The sequence below is a fragment of the Condylura cristata genome, unplaced genomic scaffold (genome assembly GCF_000260355.1).
Source record: "Condylura cristata isolate star-nosed mole 26May11 unplaced genomic scaffold, ConCri1.0 scaffold00009, whole genome shotgun sequence".
Lineage (NCBI taxonomy): Eukaryota > Metazoa > Chordata > Mammalia > Eulipotyphla > Talpidae > Condylura > Condylura cristata.
In genome coordinates this window covers 62,963,220-62,983,769 of record NW_004567110.1, presented here as the reverse complement: position 1 = coordinate 62,983,769, position 20,550 = coordinate 62,963,220, and the positions used below count along the sequence as shown (strand labels likewise).

Here is a 20,550-nt window from a genome sequence, read left to right as displayed (position 1 = left end):
CAGAGAAATGAGAAAAGTTAGAAGGGACATGATGAAATCTATAACATGACCATGATATGACCATGGACTTTCTTAAGCCTATGTTGTAGGAAAGTGAGGTGCCAGTTTGCGGCATTACAAAAGTATCTTATTAAGGTCACATCTCTTCATAGGTATGCCAGTACATTCCACTTGTGAGCTGGGGGAGGTTTTGGAGAACAGTGGCATGCAGCTATGGCAAAATGTACCATGACTGGGCAGAATAAAGTTTGAGCAGACAGCCCGAGTAGCCAAGAATCCTATAGTGAATGGTCTCAAGAAGCTCATGTTACTGAAGGGGTAAATATTGAAATGTCAGTTAGGAAAATACTTAACATTTCTTATCTGCAAAAATAGACAAGAAAAATTACAGTGATTTTTAAAAACACACTATCCTCATTCACACCATTAGCCAATTTCTTTTCCCAATGACCTCTAATCTCAAGTATGTAAACTGAAGTGTGTGTATATATATATGTATATGCAGAAAAAATGTTAACATTGGTATTAGTAACTTCATAAAAATTATTATATAAAGCATATTTAAATTGTATAATTTATTAAAAACTTTATAAAAATTAAACTATATCCAGTATATTGAGCCAATCAATTAAGTTCAATTCAAGGTAGACTTGATCCTAAAAGGCAATCAGCAAAAAATATGGTACTTACTTTATACTCTCTATGCCACATTTTGGATCATAAGGAGGCAAGTTATTGGCCATTACAATTCCTAATAATTGTATTCCTACAGAGTTGTCTTTAGAATTAGAATCTTTACTGGAAAACTTTTCAAATATTAGCCTGAAACATAAGCAAAAAGAAAAAATACAGATTGTCATAAAAGAAGCAGAATATAAATACAGAGTTTTCTATGACTAATTTTCAGGGAAGAAATACTTTTTCTTCTGCATCTAACACCCTTCTTGATAATACCTCTTTGTTCACATCCAGGTTATTAAAGCTCTGAAGCATAAGCAGCTCTGTACTTCTTATAATCTAATTATTTGCCCTAATTTTTGCTTAGTGGAAAGTTTTAGCTTGCCTCAGGCGATGCCAAATGGAACCAAGGAAAAGCCCTTTAGTCTCCTAGACAGGACAGTGAAGAGCAGAATGTACCCCATAATCCCAGTGAGGGAAAAATTCACAGATCAGTTGAGAGAGGTGTGAAGCCACATGGAAGTGATCACTTGCTCAGAGATGCTTCTAGTATCAGTTTTTGGAGATTGTGATTTTTTATTTAGTAGCAATGCTAATACCCTTACTAACAGATGTGTCTTCAAATTATATTTCTTCTATCATCTCAAGTAATAAAATTCATATAATCACCATTTACAACAAGCAACTTTGTAAACATTTTTAAGCAAATTGCAATATTTAGTAAGTTATACCTGTAAGGGACAGATAAACAATCCTTCCAGCATTCAACAAGGGTTTTTATAATTTCCAGGTTATGTTTAAACACAGCTCTTTTTGGATGAAAAACATGTTTCATTAAGAAGTGAAGCAATCGATTTGCTAGTACTTCATCTTTAGGGACTCCCTAAAAAGGTACAGAAATTCTGGTTAATGTGTAGCACTGCATTCTGAACTCCACAGTCTATTTATAAAAGAAGTTCTGGTTAAAAACCTACATGTGATTTTTCAGGCGTAACCACAGGTGATTTCCCAATCTGACTCAGCATCAAGTCAACTCCCACCCAGACACCCTTAACACCTTGTGCTAGAGTCTTTAATTCTGGGCACCCTCAAAAATAAAATTGGACCTCCAAACTTATACAGACAGATTCAGTTGATTCTAGCACAAAAAATGTTTCCTGGGGGAAAGTGGGACAGTGAGATTAGATCTTCCCTGGTTTTCTCTCCTTCCTAATACTACTGAATGAGGTTTCCCTGGGACTTTCACTAAGGCTCACTTATGCTTTTATTAGCTACTCCCACATCTAGCTGGGTAGTTCTCCAACTCAGCAGAGCTCCTACATGTAAATCAATCTTTTCCACCAGTTCCTAAGTAGATCCAAACACTCTTCAGTTTTTTCATGTTATTAAACAAACAACAAATTATTTCATCACATTAACGCTAAGGCATCTGAATTTGATATAGTGTGAAATGAAACAGGCACATCCAGACATAACGTGTAGAAATTTGATATACATACATCATTTTTACTAAGTACTATTTCCAGAATAGCCTTATATGAAAACTTTTGTATGTTATTAGTGTTAATGTTTTAAAATAAGTGAGCATCCTAGGAGATGGCACAAGCTTACTTCAGTGTAAATGTTGTTCACCTAACAGTCACTTTTCTTAGCAATTTTTACCATTATGGATCACAGTCAATACTCTGGAAGCTTACAAAAAAAAAAAAAATCCATGGACTTTAGAAAAGTTTACAGAACTTCACATTTATTGACATTTATTTTTATTTACACATAGTGTTAATAAACCAATGATTTACAAGCTCCTAGCAATTAAAAGCAACAAACAAAACAAACACAGGAGAGCTTAAAAATAAAAATAAAGTCAGAGGAATTAAAACATAAAAGAAAACAGAACTAAAGCAGTATAAGTCATTTGATATAGCAGGATCACAGAGATACACTACATGACACTTAAAAATGACTCTAAGCTATTAAGAGGAACTCAGAAAAGAAAATAAAAGTAGTATTCATTCTTACTATAGGATTAGCTAAACTTGTCCATGAAAGAACAGTAACCACTATTTCAACCACCATATAGTGAATTCCTTCACCCCCGTTGTTTTCAGAAACGACCAGCTGAAGTAAGGGGCTAAGCCAATATTTTGCATATGGACGAAAGACCTGGAACAGAATTTAAAAGACAAGAATTGTTTAGAATAATCAAAATACAAAGTCAGAAACATCAGTTAACTTTTATAGCTCAGCCTAAATCTTAAGTAAATGCAAACTCCAACAATCTGAGCTTAATCATATCAGATTCTGTTGATGTTTCTCTTCATGGGTTCCAAAAGCCACCCACCATACACTAAAAATGGGTTTATTACTGATCTTTTCCTTTCTAACTATACTTAAAGAAGTCAAAACTGGGGCCCTCCCTGGTGGTGCAACAAGTTAAAAGCACAGCACTATGAAGCTATTACAGCCCCCGAAGCATGAGTCCGATACCTGGCCAGGAGGGTGACCACATGGTGTGGCAGACCTCTCCTGGCCCGCCCACTGTTCCCCACAGCAGTGTATTTCAGACCATCTGCCTGTTCTGCACCCCACTCTTCTCTAATGAGTCCTCTCACTCCCTGCAATTCTGATCTGTACCCCAGTTCTGCATGCATAAATAAAGCAATCTTTAAAAAAAAATAAATCAAAACTATTCTATTATCAAACGGTCCCATTTGAGTACTATGCAGATTTAGTTTTTACTCTTATTTTATGCAAATGCATAGAATAAATGAAAAATGAAATATAAAATTCGAAGATTTATGTGGCTAACTGCTTTTTCATTTTCTTCTACTATGAAAGTCATTCTGTTACAGACTTCATACACCCAGGATCTCTGAAATTTAAAACAAAATATATCCATGAACTATACTCCACTTAATTTATTTTAAAACTGCAAAGATAATGCAAAAGGGCAGGCAAAAGTATAATTCATACTATTCATCACCTTACTCTTAGACAAATTCTCCTGTATATCACCCTTTTAATCAAATATGTTCTTGGGAATGCTCATCTACTCTCACAGCTTAAATTTGTATGCTATCAGATATTTTTGATCATGTGAAACAAGCTGAAAACTCCCCATATTTATAAGCTTATTTATAAATTATAAATATACTTTCTTCTCACTAAAATATAGTAGGACCTTCCCTGGTAACACAATGGGTTAAAGCAAAGCACTATGAAGCTATGTGCAGCTGCTTCAGTAATGAGTGAGATCCCAGGCCAAGGAGTTTACCCACATGGCGCAGCAGACCTTTCATGTCTTGCCCGCTGCTCCCCTTAGCAGTGTACTTTATCAATTGCCTGTTCTGCTCCCCACTCTGTTTCTGGTGAATCCTCTAACTCCCTGCACCACTGGCATGTACCTCAGTTCCTTATATACAAATAAACAAATTTTTAAAATTATAATAGATAAATTAAGACTAAAGTTTTAGGGTTTTTTTTTTTTAAGATTTATCTATTTTTGCATATAGAACTGGGGTACGTATAGGCCAGAGGTAAAGGGGATAAGAGGGCTCACCAGAGAAGGAATGGGGAGTAGAACAGGCAGATGCACTGAAATACACCACTGAGGGAAGCAGCAGGCAGGCCGGGAAAGGTCTGCCACACCATGTGGGTCACCCCCTGGCCAGGGATTGAACTCATGCTGAGTGGCTGTGGTAGTTTCACAGTGCTATGCTCCAACCAGTAGTGCCACCAGGGAGGGCCGTAAAGACTGAAGTTTTAAAAACACAGATAAATACAATTTCTAATCTTTTCTTGCATAAGACAGTGAATTATCTCAAACATCATCTGGAAATCACTGCTCTGATCATCCCCAAACTCCAAGGACATCTCTATCAGGTCTCTGGGGCAGCTAAAATTCACAGATAGCTAGGCCCGGGTGTTCATACAAGTGAACATAATTCAGCATGCCTCCTTGTTAACTTGCATACCCCTACCCAACCCACAGATCATCTCCCCAGAAAGACACCAGCTCCTTTTTCAGTAGTTATGAACACCTACAGGAATATGAGCTAGAAATCACATGGTGCCCCAAGTGTTATAAGTTGAACTGTATCAAGCCAGACTATGTTCAAGTCCTAACTCTAGTACCTGTGGCTGAGACCTCATTTAGAATTGGGGTCTTTAAATATTATCACCTTGGGCCCTCCCTGGTGCACAATGGGTTCAAGCTCAGCACAATGAAGCTATCCACAGCCATGGCAAAACAAGTTTAATTCCCAGCCAGAAGTGACCCACATGTCAGGAGACCTTTCCTGACCCATCTGATGCTCCCCTCAGCAGTATATTTCAGTAGATCCAGCTGTTCTGCCCCCCACTCTGTCTCTGGTGAATCCTCTCACCCTCCACACCTCTGGCCTGTACTCCAGTTCTTCTATATATAAATAAATAAAATTTTTTTTTAAAAAAAAAGATTATCACCTTAAAAATGATCATTAGAATATCTCTAATTCAATGACAGTATTTTTACTAAAATGGACAATTTGTACAAATCAAGAGAGCAAAAGGGAAGACAATGTGAAGACTCAGGGAGAATGCCATCTACAATTCAAAAAGTACTAGATACCACAAGAAGCAGAGAGGCCTGGAACATATTCTCCTCAGAGTCCCCAGAAGAAGAAACTCTACAAAATACTTGATCTTGGACTTATAGCTGCAGAACCAAGAAAAAAGTAAGGTTTTATTGTTTGTCTTCCAGTTTGAGCCACTGTGTTTTGAATGCCCCAGGAGCTGAAAATCAAGTGTGACTATAAGGAACACTTGACCTGAGTTCTATGTTAGCCCTCCACTTCCAAACTTTAAATTCCCACTTACAGTGCTGCTGAGGAGGACTTACTAAGGGGTGAAAGCATCATGTCATTCCTCCATCTAGCACTTATCAGTGGCTCCCTCCTAATCAGTGAATGAGCTGGGCCCTTTGTATGGGTCCCAATGGGGCCAGACCCAGCTCAATTGCTTTTTGGTCCTATGGCTGTACCACCTGCACCTCTTTTTTGGACCATGCAGAAATCCATGCAATCAGTACAGAAAACCTGGCTCTCTACTGGGGCATTGCTATTTCCACTAATCGCTCTACACTGGAGGAAAACACCCACCGCACCTTACAATGCTTAGCTCAAGGGTGCTTTCAAAAATTCACCCTAACTCTAACTGGTGGTTAAGGTTCCTCCGTAACGTAGTATTGTATATAGAACTGATAAATTCAACAACAATCTAAAAGAGTCAGCTACTTCTCATAGAGAGGACAAGAATACTTTATCCACTTTCTTCACTACTGTAAACCAAGAAGGCTGGAAATCATAAGAAAATTGCCATCACATATACTTTTTATAAAAATTACTTTTAACCCAATAGAAGTAACATATTTTAAAAGCAAATGGTAAAAGAATGATATTGAGGCCCTCCCTGGTGGCCTGAGAAACTAAAAAGCACTGCACTGAGAAACTAAAGCCACTTCCGCATGAGTTCGATCCCCGCCTGCCCCGGAGGTGACCACATGGCGCGGCAGACCTCTCCTGACCAGCCCACTGTTCCCCTCAGCAGTATACTTCATCGCTCTGCCTGTTCTGCTTCCCACTCTGTCTCTGGTGAATCCTCTCACCCTCCACATCTCTGGCCTATACCCCAGCTCTGTACAAATAAATAAATAAATCTTTAAAAAAAAAAAGAATGATATTGAACAAGTAAATAAATACAGCTGGCTAATTCATTCACAGAAGAAAATAATTCAGATTTTGTTTCTGATGCTCCTGGTGTTACTATTGTGCTCATTTGGTGGGGAACCTGTTTGGTTACGTGACAGTTAAAGAGACTTCAGAGCTTGTCACAGTTGACAAAAAGCCCACAGGAAGAATTAAGACTGGGGAAAATGATCATATTAATATGAAAGTAGCAGGTCAGGAAGATTCTGTGGTGCAACTTAACATTTAGAGGCATATACCACTTAGTTAGCTGATGAAAGCCTATAGTAAAGGACAGCTTTGTCAATGATGAAGTTAGAATTCTGATTTGATGGGCAGCTAATCAAAGAAACAGACACACCTGTACAGCTGGGAATTGAAAATGAAGGTACAATGATGTGTCCAGCTATATCTGCTACTTTACTCCAGAACTCTGTTCCTCCGGACTAAGATGACATTCTCAACTAGAAAGTAGAAACTTGGTTCCACTATACCCTGAGTACTGCAGTATAGTTTTATCTACACTTCTATTCTCCTCTTGCACATAAAGTAACTGGTATATGTGCACAAGCATACTATATTATTTAAAATAAAATGGTCAAATGGAGATGAGATAGGGAAAAATACTGGTTCTATGAAAATATCATCTTTCTCCATTAGTGGTAGGCTTATTCAATTCTTATCTTGTTTTTTTAGATTTTATTTATTTATGCATACAGAACTGTGGTACAGGCCAGAGGTGCAGGAGTGGGAAGAGATAGAGTGGGGAGCAGAATAGGCAGGCTAATGAAGTACACTGCTGAGGAAAGCAGCAAGCAAGACAAGAGGAGTTCTGCTGTGCTGCGCTTTAACCCATTGTGCCACCGGAGCAGGCCTCAGTTCTTATTTTTTTTTAAGAGAAAGTTATTTTGTCCTCGGTGTTTAATAACAACAAAAACAACATAAAAATTGTGCACACTCTGGCCCTCCTTGGTGGCGCAACAGGTTAAAACACAGCACAAAGAAGCTTAAGCCACTTCCGCATGAGTTCAATCCCCGCCTGCCCCAGAGGAGATACACATGGTGTGGCAGACCTCTCCTGACCCGCCCGCTGCTGAGAGCAGCGTACTTCGTCGATCTGCCTGTTCTGTACCCCACTCTGTCTCTGGTGAATCCTCTCACCCTCCGCATCTCTGGCCTGTACCCCAGTTCTGTATGAATAAATAAATAAATTAAAAAAAAAAGTTGCACACTCAGTTATTCAAAGAATTTTAAACATTCATTTATCTGTTTAAACCCAAGTACATAAATATTATATGTACTGTATATATATCTGTATTTTTAAAAAAGATTTATTTGTGCCTACAAAGCTGGGGTACAGGCCAGAGGTACAGGGGTGGTGAGAGGATTCATCAGAGAGAGTGGGGAGCAAAACAGGTGGACAAAGTACACTGCTGAGGGGAGTAGCGGGTCTGATGCACTATGTGGGTCACCTCCCTGGCTGGGGATAGAATTCTTGCTGAAGCAGCTGTGTCTAGCTTCACAGTTCTGTCTTAACACCTTGCGCCACCAGGGAAATACAGTAATCTGTATTTAAGTAAGGATAAATTATTTTAAATGAATCCAAGATAGTTTCCCTGTCAATCAAGCATCTTATTTAAATAAACATAATTGGTTTTAAGAAAAAATTCATGTTCTGTCCTTATAAATCCTTCTTCACTGTGGGTTTCTTTTTAAGTAAATACATGCAATTGCAAAGAATTTTAAAGAAATATTTCATTACTTACTTCTTCTGTATTAATAATAAGCTTGGCTAAGAAGAGACGAATATTTAATGATACTGATGGATTTCCTAATTTGTTTTGAAGGAATTTCATCCAAAGGGGAAGACTTCCTGGCACTGAACCCTGAAAATATATACTCAAAATTACCTTAAAGTGGAATAAAATAACTCATATATGAAATAACAATGATAAGATAAAGCATAAATCTTTAATCTTAAATATATATGCATAGTATTAAGTGAGATAGCAAAAAAGAAAATAAAAAAAAAAGACCTCTCCTCCTTTTGGCAGGATCTGATTTCTTTGCATGTGCTTAATCAGCGCAGTCATGGTTGCCATACATTCATGTTTATTGAGTTCATCCATCTCTAACTCCAATATTTCATCTGGCATCATGGGGTTCTTATGTTCCTAAGAAAAGCAAAGAACCCAATGTGATGTGGACTGTTAAAATTTCAGTGTATAAGATGACCTTATTGGGAAATAGCGTGAAACACAAACAGATGACAACAATAGTTCAGTAATGATATCAAACACTCTTAGTGTATTTTTTTATTACACAGCTAAAATATAAACAGGGCCTCATGTTGTCCTGACATTCTATGCACATATTTTCCCTCTCACCTATCTGCATGGTCACTCCCTAGGGGATACATTTAGAACTTCAATACAGACATAATGTGTTTTGTGTGGACATAAACATTCTTTCAAATCTGTTTATTTAGAATCCTCAACATATGGACAGCAAATCTCCATATTTAGTTGCTACTTTATGAAGAAAGTGGAACTATAGAAGAATAATTATAGGATAAAGTTTTCATATATTTTTTTGCATTAATCTGGAAAACTTTGGAAAGCTCCACATTTGCCTCAAAATTTTAACCATTAATATAACAAAACTTTTTTTTCTAAAGGTTTATGCATATAGATCTAGGGTACAGGCCAGAGGTGCAGGGGCGGTGAGAGGATTCACCAGAGTAGGCCAACTGATGAAGTACACTGCTGAGGGGAGCAGCGGGCAGGTCAGGAGATATCTGCGCGCCATGTGGATCATGTGGATCACCTCGGGGGCGGGCAGGGATTAAACTCATGCTGAAGTGGCTTTAGCTTCTTAATGCTGTGCTTTTAAGCCGCTGCACCACCGGAGAGGGCCCAACAAAACTTTTAAACCACTCTTGATACTAAAATTTTCTGAGAACATCCAGTTGTGGTAACACATAACGGTGTGTGCATGTAGATAGGGATGCAGATATTTCTTTTTTCTTTTCTTTTTTTTTGGGGGGGGTATTTCTTAACACAGATCACCTCCAAAAAGGTTTAGAAATCCAGAATAGAAATTTTTGGAAAATTAAAAGTCAACATGATGTTACTAAAAATGTGCACAGACTGAGAAATAAAAAATTCAGTAATAACATCAAACACCCTTGGCATGTGCAGAGAAATAAAAATAGTCCTATAGAAATACAAACCAAAATCACAATAAGATACTACTTCATAGAGGTGAGAATGGCACATATTAAAAAAAAGTAGAAACAATTACTAGCAAGGATGTGGAAAAAAAGGAACTGGTCCAACCACTATGGAAAGTTATGTAGAAGTTCCTCAAATTACTAAATGGATCTACCATATGACACAGCAATTCCACTCCTAGGAATCTACCCAAAAGACACAAAAACATTAATTCAAAAGAAAATCTGCACTCCCCTTTTCATTGTAGTACTTATCACAATAGCCAAGATAAGGAAACAACTTAAATGCCAAACAACAGATGAATGAATCACGAAAATGTAGTATAGATAATAATGGAATACTATTCAGCAATCAAAAAGATAAACTCATGCTATTTACAACAACACAAATGGGGTTGGAAGGGATTTTGCTCAGTAAAATAAGTCAGAAGAATAAAGAAAGCTATTGGGTGGTTTCACTTTCAGGAGGAATATAGGAAAATCAAAGAAAGAGTCAAAAAAAATGATTAAGTTAAAGATCTAAAACATACAGTAGGGGGAAGGGAGAGCTCAAAACAGAAAAGAGGGTTCTCCCAGTGGCAGTGGCCTAGGGCTTAAGGTTCAGTGATATCACCATTATGCCTGAGTTCAATCTCCAGCCAGGAAGCTAAGCCACATTATACATACAGCAGATCTCTCCTATCTTACTTGCTATTCCCCTTAGCAGTATATTTCAATAGAACTCCCTGTTCTGCTCCACTCTGTCTATGGTAAATTCTTTCACTCTGCACTTTTGGCCTATACCCGAGATCTTCTACACACACACACACGTGCACAGACACACACAAAATAAATAAAAAAAAAAGAGGGAAAAGCATAGGGACTATGGTGACAGTTCATGGGATGATGAGCAGGTAGTTAGGCATTTCAACTGAGGGGAGTAGTCAAATACTGAACAATATGAGCAACAATGTAAGAAAATTTAAAAAATAATAATGGAGAAGAGTGAGATCAATAGAAGCTAAAAAAGTGTGAGGTGCAGGTGAAATTTAGTAAATGAGGATTTGAAAGAAACTTATCAACTGCTGGAACCCAAAAAGAAAGACTGTCTACCTATAAAAATAATAATCAAACTATTCTAATACTCTATGTCTCTGTAACCAAGAATTCATTTTTTAAGAATTAAGCTATCAATAGTGAAAATGGACTCATCCATTCATCATAGTTTGATAATAACAAATATTTGAACAGCAACTTCATTTTTTCCAAAGAGAAATTGCAAGTCCTACCAGCACAAGTACCTTAGTTTTCATGGTAGAGACATCTTTCTTAATGGAAATCCATTCTGATTTCTCAACTGCTCTCAAAAACTGGCTCATGTGACACTACCCTTACAGAGAGCCTTCTTTCATATGCTGATGACATGTATAATCAATCTCTGGGATGAAAGGCTGGAACTTAGATTGTAGAAAAATCTCCACATGAAAGTTGTTTTCCAAGAACCAATGACAAAGAATTGGTGTCCCTCCTTTCTCAATGCCAACAATATTAATATATGAAATGTGATCACCTGTTTCCGAAAATGGTGAATTCTTGGTTTAGGGCCTTGGGAACCGTATGAATAACTCTGAACTCCAGTTGAAAAATCAAATTGGCTCATTTCTTCACTCAGACTACTGTCTGCCAAAGATGACAAGGAGGATATATATTGAGGACCATCTGAAGAAAAAGAAAAAGAAAATACATTGAATTACACATAGTAAGAAATGCATTTCTCTAAGTTCAAGTATTAAAATTAAAGGTTACTTTTAACTAATGCTTGCATCAATCCTGTGATGCTTAATTTGTTACCTAGTTTTAAAAAGGAAATGGGGAACACCACTTTCCGCTACTATCATTACTGAGCAGCTATTCCTTATTGTCATGATAAAATAAGTGAAACTAGATCCAATTTTTGTTTAAAATGTTGATGATGTGACATTTTGCCCATGAATACTGATATAAAAGTGGGAATAAAAGCTATTGAAAAATAACTAACCCAAAGTATGGAAGGAATTTAGAAAACTGATGAAAATTTTATTCTCAGAACAAGAAATGATAAAAGAAGAAATTTTAAACAAAAAACTGAAACAAGAAACATGTGGAAGGAGTATGGATTAATTTTTAAAAGGGAGGCTGAGATGACCCTCCTTTGAGAGTTGACATTAAACAAAATGTCATGAGCCAAGGTTATTCTGGCAGGAATTTCACATGCAAATGCCCTGGGGTAGGAGTGATTCTTACAGGCACTGGCGGGGGCTGCTAGTGGGGGAATGAGCTAAAAGCAAAGTAGCAGGCCATTACCAGGCAGGTCAAGGGCAGATCTATCCTTAGGAGTTCATGGGAGATTTAGAACAGTGGATGACAGTAGTTTGGACTTATATTTTAAAACAGATTTCTGACTATACCTAAATTTACAAATATAATCAATATATAAAAAAATATCAAGCCAATCTTGCATTTTAACAATAAAAGTATACTATGCTTGAGCCTCCTTTGGTGACTTTCAGACCTTTATATACCCTTAAAGTAAAGCTAATTGCACTTCATTCAAAATGCAACCCTATTTATCATTTTAAAGTAAAAATTCCAGTAAATTGAAGTATTTAAAATACTGTTGACTCATATAACAAATACCAACTAATAAAAACTATCTCATCATTTAGGATATATCCTACCTGGATCCTCATTTGCAGCTTCCCTGGCTTCTTTCCTAATATCAATGTATTTTTTCTTTCTTTCCATAGGAACCTATTCAGCAAAACAAATACACAATTTAAAAAATTCTAGCAGCCGGCCCTCCCTGGTGGCGCAGCGGGTTAAAGCACAGCACTGAGAATCTGAAGCCACTTCCGCATGAGTTCGATTCCCGCCTGCCGCCTGCCCCGGAGGAGACCACATGGCGAGCCAGACCTCTCCTGGCCCGCCCGCTGCTTCCCTTAGCAGTGTACTTCGTAGATCTGCCTATTCTGCTCCCCACTCTGTCTCTGGTGAAGCCTCTCACCGCCCCTGAGCCTCTGGCCTGTACCCCAGTTCTGTATGCACAAATAAAAATAAATAAATCTTTAAAAAAAAAAAATTCTAGCAGCCAAGTTAGCGAAGACTGGGCAGCAACCTTTGCAAAGCTGAGAAGTGGGTCATGGTGAAGACTGAAGTGAGTAGACACATAAATATAACTAAATCTTGTTAAATCTTGTTTTAAATAGCAAAGTTGATTCCATGTACGAGAGCAAGTTACTGCTGCTTACCATTCAGAGACATAGGTGCTTGCCTGTATTACAATAATGGAATCATATACTGAGCAAGACTCTTATCTCTTTATTTTAGAGAGCCTAATAAACTGTTATTACAATTTTCTACTGACTTTCAAAAATTTTCAAATTTGGAAGGGGCATCTTTCCAATTTATTACAGCCTGGATAGAGAATGACCAGGACATGAGAACCCTACATGAGCATGACCAGGACAGAGAATCCTACATGAAAGGTTGATGCAGTCAAAATGGTCACTTGAGGTATTCTGTGGAGTCCAGTGATGACCCAGAGGAAGGAGGCAGAGATACAATGAAAACCAGCAATACAATCAATAATGGCACTCAGCAACAATCAAAAAGAATGAGCACTATATAAATCTGGTGATGACTGAAAAGGACTTGAGAACTCCCTCCAAATAATTTAAGAATTAAAACTTCAGCTGTATCATCCACAAAAGGAAATGAGTTTGATGAATTACTGTTTGAAATGGGGTTATTGATGAGAATTTTTGAAAAGCGTTGAAAAAAGTTCATCTTGCAATTAGGAGAGCATTCCTACTGCCTTACCTGGTGGGGACATTTTAACTAGAGAAAACAGTGGAACGCGTAAGAGTAGTGTCTACCTCATTCCATTACTTAAATGGCCAAACCTGAAGATAATATACAAGTACTGATGATTGTTCCCATTATAGAACTCGCTCTACAGGGCACTGAAATTTGCCTTTAGGTCAGCAAACATATGGGAGAAGCTAAAGTGATGGCAACAGCAGGAAGAATAAATTTACAACGTACTGAGACTCGGTGGCACTGTATAAATAATGAGGCCCCTGGGAAAATCCTGGATTTTATCAAGAAAGCTGATCATATCCTGTAACAGTATTGGCTAAGACAAACAAGTTGCTGTCATAGGATTTTGTGCAGGTAACAGACAATCTTGTTCTCTCACTATCAAAAAAAGATGTGATAGACAAGATATGTATGCAATGATAAACACTACTTTCCCAAAGTGGGTAGAGAAGATCAGATCACATTGGTCATCTTGGTTTAGCCATCAACTTAATCACCACATGATGACCACTTCAACCTGAAAAGTACTGAGGAACAGTTGGTAACATAAATTAAACCTACCCCAAGTAACACTGACAAGAAACCTGTATGTAGCAGAATACCATGGTGATCAAACATATTTCAATAAAATGTTTTTTTAAAAGAAAAAAATAAAATAACATAGTGAACCTTTGTATGAGAGACCTTAACAAGCATGCTTTGACAGGACTACAGAAGGCTGATTCTGATCTGACACTCATCATCTTGGGGAACAGGAAGAGATGTTCTTCTCTTTGTAGGTTTTTCGTATGTGTGTGTGTGTGGGGGGGGGGATGTATGTATGTATAGATTTATTTATTTATGCATACAGAATTGAGGTACAGGCAAGAGGCATAGGGGTGGTAAGAGACAGAGTGGGGAGCAGAACAGGCAGACAATGGAGTACACTGCTGAGGGGAACAGCAGGCAAGACAGGGAGGTCTGCTGTACCATGTGGATCAGCTCCCTGGCTGTGAACTGAACTTGTGCTGAAGCCACTGTGGCTAGCTTTGTAGTGCTGTGCTGTAACCCACTGTGACCAGGGAAGGCCACCTCTTCTTTTACTCAGAACTATGAGGCTTAAAAAAAAAAAAAAAAAAAAAGAGGGCCCTCCCTGGTGGAACAGCAGGTTAAAGCACAGCACTAACCTAAAGCCACTTCAGCATGAGTTCAATCCCCGCCCTGGAGGTGACCCACATGGTGTGGCAGACCTCTCGTGACCCACCCACTGCTCCCCTCAGCAGTGTACTTCATTGATCTGCCTGTTCTGCTCCCCACTCTGTCTCTGGTGAATCCTCTCACCACCTCTAGCCTATACCTCAGTTCTGTGTGCATAAATAAATAAATAAATAAATCTTTTAAAAAAGAGTTCTGCAATGTTTTTTTTCTATCTGATGGCACAGCATGCTGACTGAACATTAGCTGCACTAACTGTTAGCTTCACAAAATGGTTTCTGGGGCCTCCTCAGTGGTGCAAAGGGTTAAAGTGCAGCACTATGAAGCTATCCACAGCCACTGTAGCACAAGTTCAATCCCCAGCCAAGTTGCTAACCCACATGGTACAGGAGATCTCTCATGTCTTCCCCACTGCTCCCCCTAACAGTATATTTCGGTCAATCCTCCTGTTCTGCTCCCCACTCTGTCTCTGATGAATTCTCTCCACCACCCCTGGCTCCTGCACCTCTGGCCTATACCTGAGTTCTTGTATGCATAAATAAATGAAATAAATGTTTTTAAAAAACGGTTTCCTGGATGGGGAATAAGCAAGGAACAAGAGAAAGGGAGAAATCCTTTCAAAATAGGAGAAAAATTTTGATGACCATACAAGTTTTTCTATGACTTCAAAATTCTCCAAAAGTTGGCTCAAAGTGTGTTTCAACTGCTCCCTGGTTGCTCATCTGTATTTGAAGCCTGAAGAGTTTATTAATATTTGTGTGAAGTGTCTTATGCTATGAGACCATTCGAAATATCTTCTTTTAGAATCAACAATAGTATTCTTTTTCTCATTTCTTTTAAAAATTTTCCCTTTGTTTTAGTTTCAAATTGAAGTTTTTTTCCTTTCTCCCTGACACTAATGCCCAAGCCTCAACAACAAAATGTATTAATAATGATAGACATGATCTTCCTCGTGGCCTAGGGGTTAAGTCTTAGCGCTTCCACTGTGAGGGCCTACTGCAACAGCCTGAGTTCAATACTCTGTCAGGGAATTAATCCACATGGCACAGCAGACCTCTCCTGTTTTGCCTGCTGTTTCCCTTAGCACTGCACTTCAGTAGATCTACCTGTTCGGCTCCCCCCTCTGTCTCTGATGAATCTTCTCACATGCCCCCACCCCTTCACTTCTGGCCTACAGCCCCGTTCCTCTGTGCAAAATTAAATGATATCTTTAAAAAAAAAGAGTAATGCTAGACAGCATTTTTCTAGTTCTTTTCATGGAGGAGTTGACATGCAACTATAGTTCAGCAGTACAATAACGAGATGTATTTAAAAAGTCAGTGATTTCACTCATATGGAAGAGAGAGAAACAAACATAGGAAAAGACAGAGAAACAAACATAGGAAAACCCTCAAAATTGGACTGTAGAATTGAGGCTACCTGCAGGGGGAGTGGGAGGTGGAAGCAAAGAGGGGAAAGGGTCCACTGGACTATGACAGAGGATGACAGGTGCCTATGTGGGATACAGTAACACTCATCTGTACCTATGAGTCATCTACTGTACTGGAAACCAACATGACCTCAATTAAAACCAAAATTTCTAAAAGGACGAGAGAAAAGAAAAATAAAATGGAAACCTCTAGATATAAATCAATAATAAATATAAATAAAACTTTCTATGATCAAGGTCATAGGGTCATTAGTTTAGTAGAAATCTGGCAAAAAAATTAATTTTGAAACAAAATTTTTACCAAATTTAAGAGCATCCAAAAATATCCACAAAGACAGATGAATAGCCATAAGAAAATTCTGTCCTGCATATCCCCACAGAGGCATGCACCTCTTGTTATAGTGTACACCAAACTCTTACAACTACAGGCCTGGATTACCAATTTGTACTTGATGTAAGCCTTAATTTCTTCAACTATATAGTTGAAGAAATCATTACATCATACTGCTGTTGTAAAGTTTAGAAGTAACATACAGTAAGTGTCTGAATCTTAATTAATCTAGTGCTATAATTTTTCTGTTTTCAGTTCTTTGAACACATGCCTAGAAAAAGTTTCCAATCTTGTTCCAAATGGGGCACATGTAGGAAACAACCGCATATGTGACTCCTGACCCACTGACACATGGTCAGGTCACCATTATGCGGGAGAACATGAAGCTCCTGGCCCCAGCTCTATGCTACAGGCCATGCTGTGTGAACTGTGCACTTTGCCCAACTTCCATGTGCTATGAAAAGACCACAGCAAAACCTTCACAACAAAGTCCAAGGCTGGCACTTCAAACTTAGTTTGGCTAAAATCAAGCTCATCACATTTGCCAGAATGCCCTTTCCAACTCACAGCTTCCTTCACTATCTGAAAGTAGACTATTCTTTGTTAGCTACATTTGGCATCTGGGATGCTATTAACATTAACTTACATGGAAAATTTGTTGAGCATTCCCAGATCCTAAAAATAACCTACCAAAACATAACAAATAGGAACATATTGTTTTTAGATAGCAGGGGAAACCTGTATTTGTAACTTCTACCTACTCATTTCCATTAAGCTGCTAAATACCCCAAGCAGGGTAACAGGGTCATTGAGTATGTATACAGATGGATCTCAACTTCATTGACAGAAGAACTTACTTCGAAAATAACTTATGGGATATGTCCTAACAGCTATTTTTGTTGGTATTTTTTTTCCTTTTCAAATGAAGAGACAGAAAAATTGAGTTATGGTGAGTTTTTTGTACCTACCTCAGATTGTACCTCAGGTTGTACTACATGAAACTGCCGGTTTTGTAGTTCAAAGTAGATTTGAATATTGGAAACTTAGTATACTCTGTATAATATCCCTCAGCAGGGTATTTCAGTCAGTCTGCCTGTTCTGCTCCCCACTCTGTATCTGGTGAATCTTCTCACCCACCAGACCTCTAGCCTGTACCCCAGTTCTGTAAGCATAAATAAATCTTTAAAAAAAAAAAAAAGAACCTAATATTTTAAACTTACACACACCATTGGAAAAAACTTCACTTACCTCAACTTCTACAGGAAATGTATAGCAGCGCTTCAGGTCTATCAGATTTTCAAAAATAAACAAGTTCTGTAAATCCAAAGAATCATAAAGATATCTGAATGGCAGAGATGGTTATTGCTGATGCTACTACAAAACTAATGCTAATTACTTTTCATGGAAAAACATTTTAGTTTTAAATAAATACGTACAGAACTAAAAAGAACTACGCCGTCAGTATTATAAGGAACACCTTAAAACTTCAATTGACATAATCTAACTTTTGAAATGCCACAATGATGGCAATAATGAACCCCTGAGGATAGACCTACCTTTTCGGGTTTTTCACTAAAGAGAAAACCTTGGTAGAATTTTAATTCATTGAAGACACAGCAGATAACAGAAATGGCACAGTTGTAAGCAGCACAATGGTAAAGTCTTCTCCTCTCCAGTAACTGAGTCTCACCTGCCATGTTCTCTGTAAATGCATCATAGCACAATCTGCAGAGTGGATTAAGACTGAAAATTAATTCATCTAATAGAGAAACCATTACTCAAACCCAACAATTTCAGACAACAGGATCTCAACTAAGTTCAGTCTTCTCTGCAGATTAGCTTTGTGTTTAGGCAATGGGAATAAAGGGGCACATGTCACTGTACTCATACATAACTCAAAGGGAAAGCAGCATCTATGGACTGTAGCACACAGTGGTGACAGCAACAGTGAAAAGACAGGGAGTTCATATGGATGAAAAAGGGGACAGATTAAAAAAGCCCAGTCTAAGAAGCTAAGAAAGGTTTTAAGAAAAAATATCTTCATTTTGAATTATAAGTTAGCCAAAGGGAAAATGTCTGTAGCGTTACCAGCAGAAAAGAGTCCTTATAATGAAGTATAAAATGCATGCTGTGTTCAGAGGATGATAAGGAAAGCAGTGGTGGCAGGCAGCATAATGTAGAAAGGGCTTATTCCTTTAAGGACTTGCTAACTATACTGAAGCACCTAGCTTCATCCTGAAGAACAGGGTCACCAAATCATGTCCCGGTGATTATTTGTTCTTCAATATAGTTTTCTCAGAATACAACTATGGAGCTCATCTGGTCATAAAAGTCTGCTAATCTGCAGAGAAGACTGAACTTAGTTGAGATCCTGTGGTTTACAGGAGAGGTTTGCCAACTAGAGATGAATTTCCTTTGAAGGGTTTTAGGCAACAAGGTGAAAAGTCATGTTCCTACTATAGATGTGTCATCATCCTGACAGCAGTGTAAATAAAAGAACTGAGAGAGACCAGCCTGGGTGCAAAGAGAGAAACTGTGCAGAGGACCAATGCAAAGGATCATAACAGGCTATATGAGGGGAACAAAATAAGGTGCTGATTTTGGGAGTACTGAGGAAATAAAATACGCCCAAGCTGACTAACACAGTGTGTGTGGAAGATGGAAAAGACGAAGAAGAATAAAATGTGCCTCTAAGTCTTTAATTTATGTAAATAATGTAGATGAGGTCATTTGTTGATGATGTAAAACAAGGATTAGGGTAAGAGGAAATTATTAAGTTTGCTTTGAAGATGCAAAATGAAATACAGCAATGGCTGTATTTGATATTTACTATGAAGGAACTTAGTATTTACTATGAAGGAACTAGTTTTAGGGAACATGTATTTGATCCCTTTGTGTCTTATAAAACATTTGCTTAAAATATTTAACACTCCGGGCCCTCCCTGGTGGTGCAGCAGGTTAAAGCACTGCACTAAGAAGCTATGAGTTCTACCCGCATGAGTTCTATCCCCGCCTACCCTGGAGGTGATCCATATGGTGTGGCAGACCTCTCCTGACCTGCCCTCTGCTCCCCTCAGCAGTATACTTCGAAAATCTGCCTGTTCTGCTCCCCACTCTGTCTCTGGTAAAGCCTCTCACCACCCGCCCCTACACGTCTGGCCTGTACCTCAGTTCTGTTTACACAAATAAATAAATCTTTAAAAAAAAAATATTTAACACTCCTTTAATATCAAATGATAGAAAAAACTAAGTACATTAAGCCTTGTCTTACATAAATCATACCACTAAACACTTATAAAGCTAATGTGGGGAAAAACGATATGAAAAACAGTGAATGAAAAAAGAATTTTATTTTTTACAAAAGATAACCTATAAGATAAAATAAGATCTAAAAGTATGGTAAGTAAGGTTCATCTAAGTAATTTCTACATAAGAAAAAAAATTCAGTATCTAGACAGTCATGTTTTATACATGCATAAAAATATAACTTATGCATAAAATATAAGCATCAAAATATTAACAAGTTAAATATCAAATTAGGGGCCTCCCTCATTGCACAAGGGGTTAAGTCATAGTATTTTGAAGCTATCCTCAGCCACTGCCGCACAAGTTTGATCCCTGGACAGGGAGTGATCTACAGAGTACAGCAGTCTTGCCTGCTGCTCCCTTAGCAGTGTATTTCAGTAGATCCACCTGTTCTGCTCCCCACTCTGTTTCTGGTGAATCCTCTTACCCACCACAACTCTGGCCTGCACCCTGCTCTTGTATGTATGTACACATATGTGCGTGCATGTGATGCATGCATATATACATGTATACATACACACACACATACATATATATCAAATTCACCAAAAATCTTACTTAATAAGTGTCTTCGTAAGTTCACTTCCCTCAGCAACACTGGAGCCATGGAAAACTTGATTAATTTTAGATTCCTTGGAGTGCACTTCATCTTTTGGAAGACGAGAATATATCACCTCTAGCATCTTATAATAGCCCATCTTCTTGGTGATTTGAGTATCAAAGGTAGATTCATTTAGCTAAGAAAAAGTACAAATAATTGTCTTTGGTCTTATCAAACATGAAAAATATTTTATTGACAATAGCAAATTTAATATTTAAT

The 20,550-nt window shown here is 38.0% G+C and overlaps 1 protein-coding gene across 1 annotated transcript in view; it reads right to left on the bottom strand.

Moving 5' to 3' along the window:
- The window catches only part of PRKDC (protein kinase, DNA-activated, catalytic polypeptide), a 212,101-nt gene that overhangs the window by 84,514 nt on the left and 107,037 nt on the right, over positions 1-20,550 (bottom strand). Inside the window, exons 41-50 of the mRNA XM_004680043.2 lie at positions 20,289-20,467; positions 17,981-18,149; positions 17,673-17,738; positions 12,330-12,402; positions 11,183-11,331; positions 8,438-8,575; positions 8,168-8,287; positions 2,698-2,841; positions 1,410-1,561; positions 691-822 (exon numbers count right to left, since the gene is read on the bottom strand). Of these exons, the coding sequence (XP_004680100.1) occupies positions 691-822; positions 1,410-1,561; positions 2,698-2,841; positions 8,168-8,287; positions 8,438-8,575; positions 11,183-11,331; positions 12,330-12,402; positions 17,673-17,738; positions 17,981-18,149; positions 20,289-20,467 (1,322 nt within the window). The remainder of the gene's footprint in view (positions 1-690; positions 823-1,409; positions 1,562-2,697; positions 2,842-8,167; positions 8,288-8,437; positions 8,576-11,182; positions 11,332-12,329; positions 12,403-17,672; positions 17,739-17,980; positions 18,150-20,288; positions 20,468-20,550) is intronic.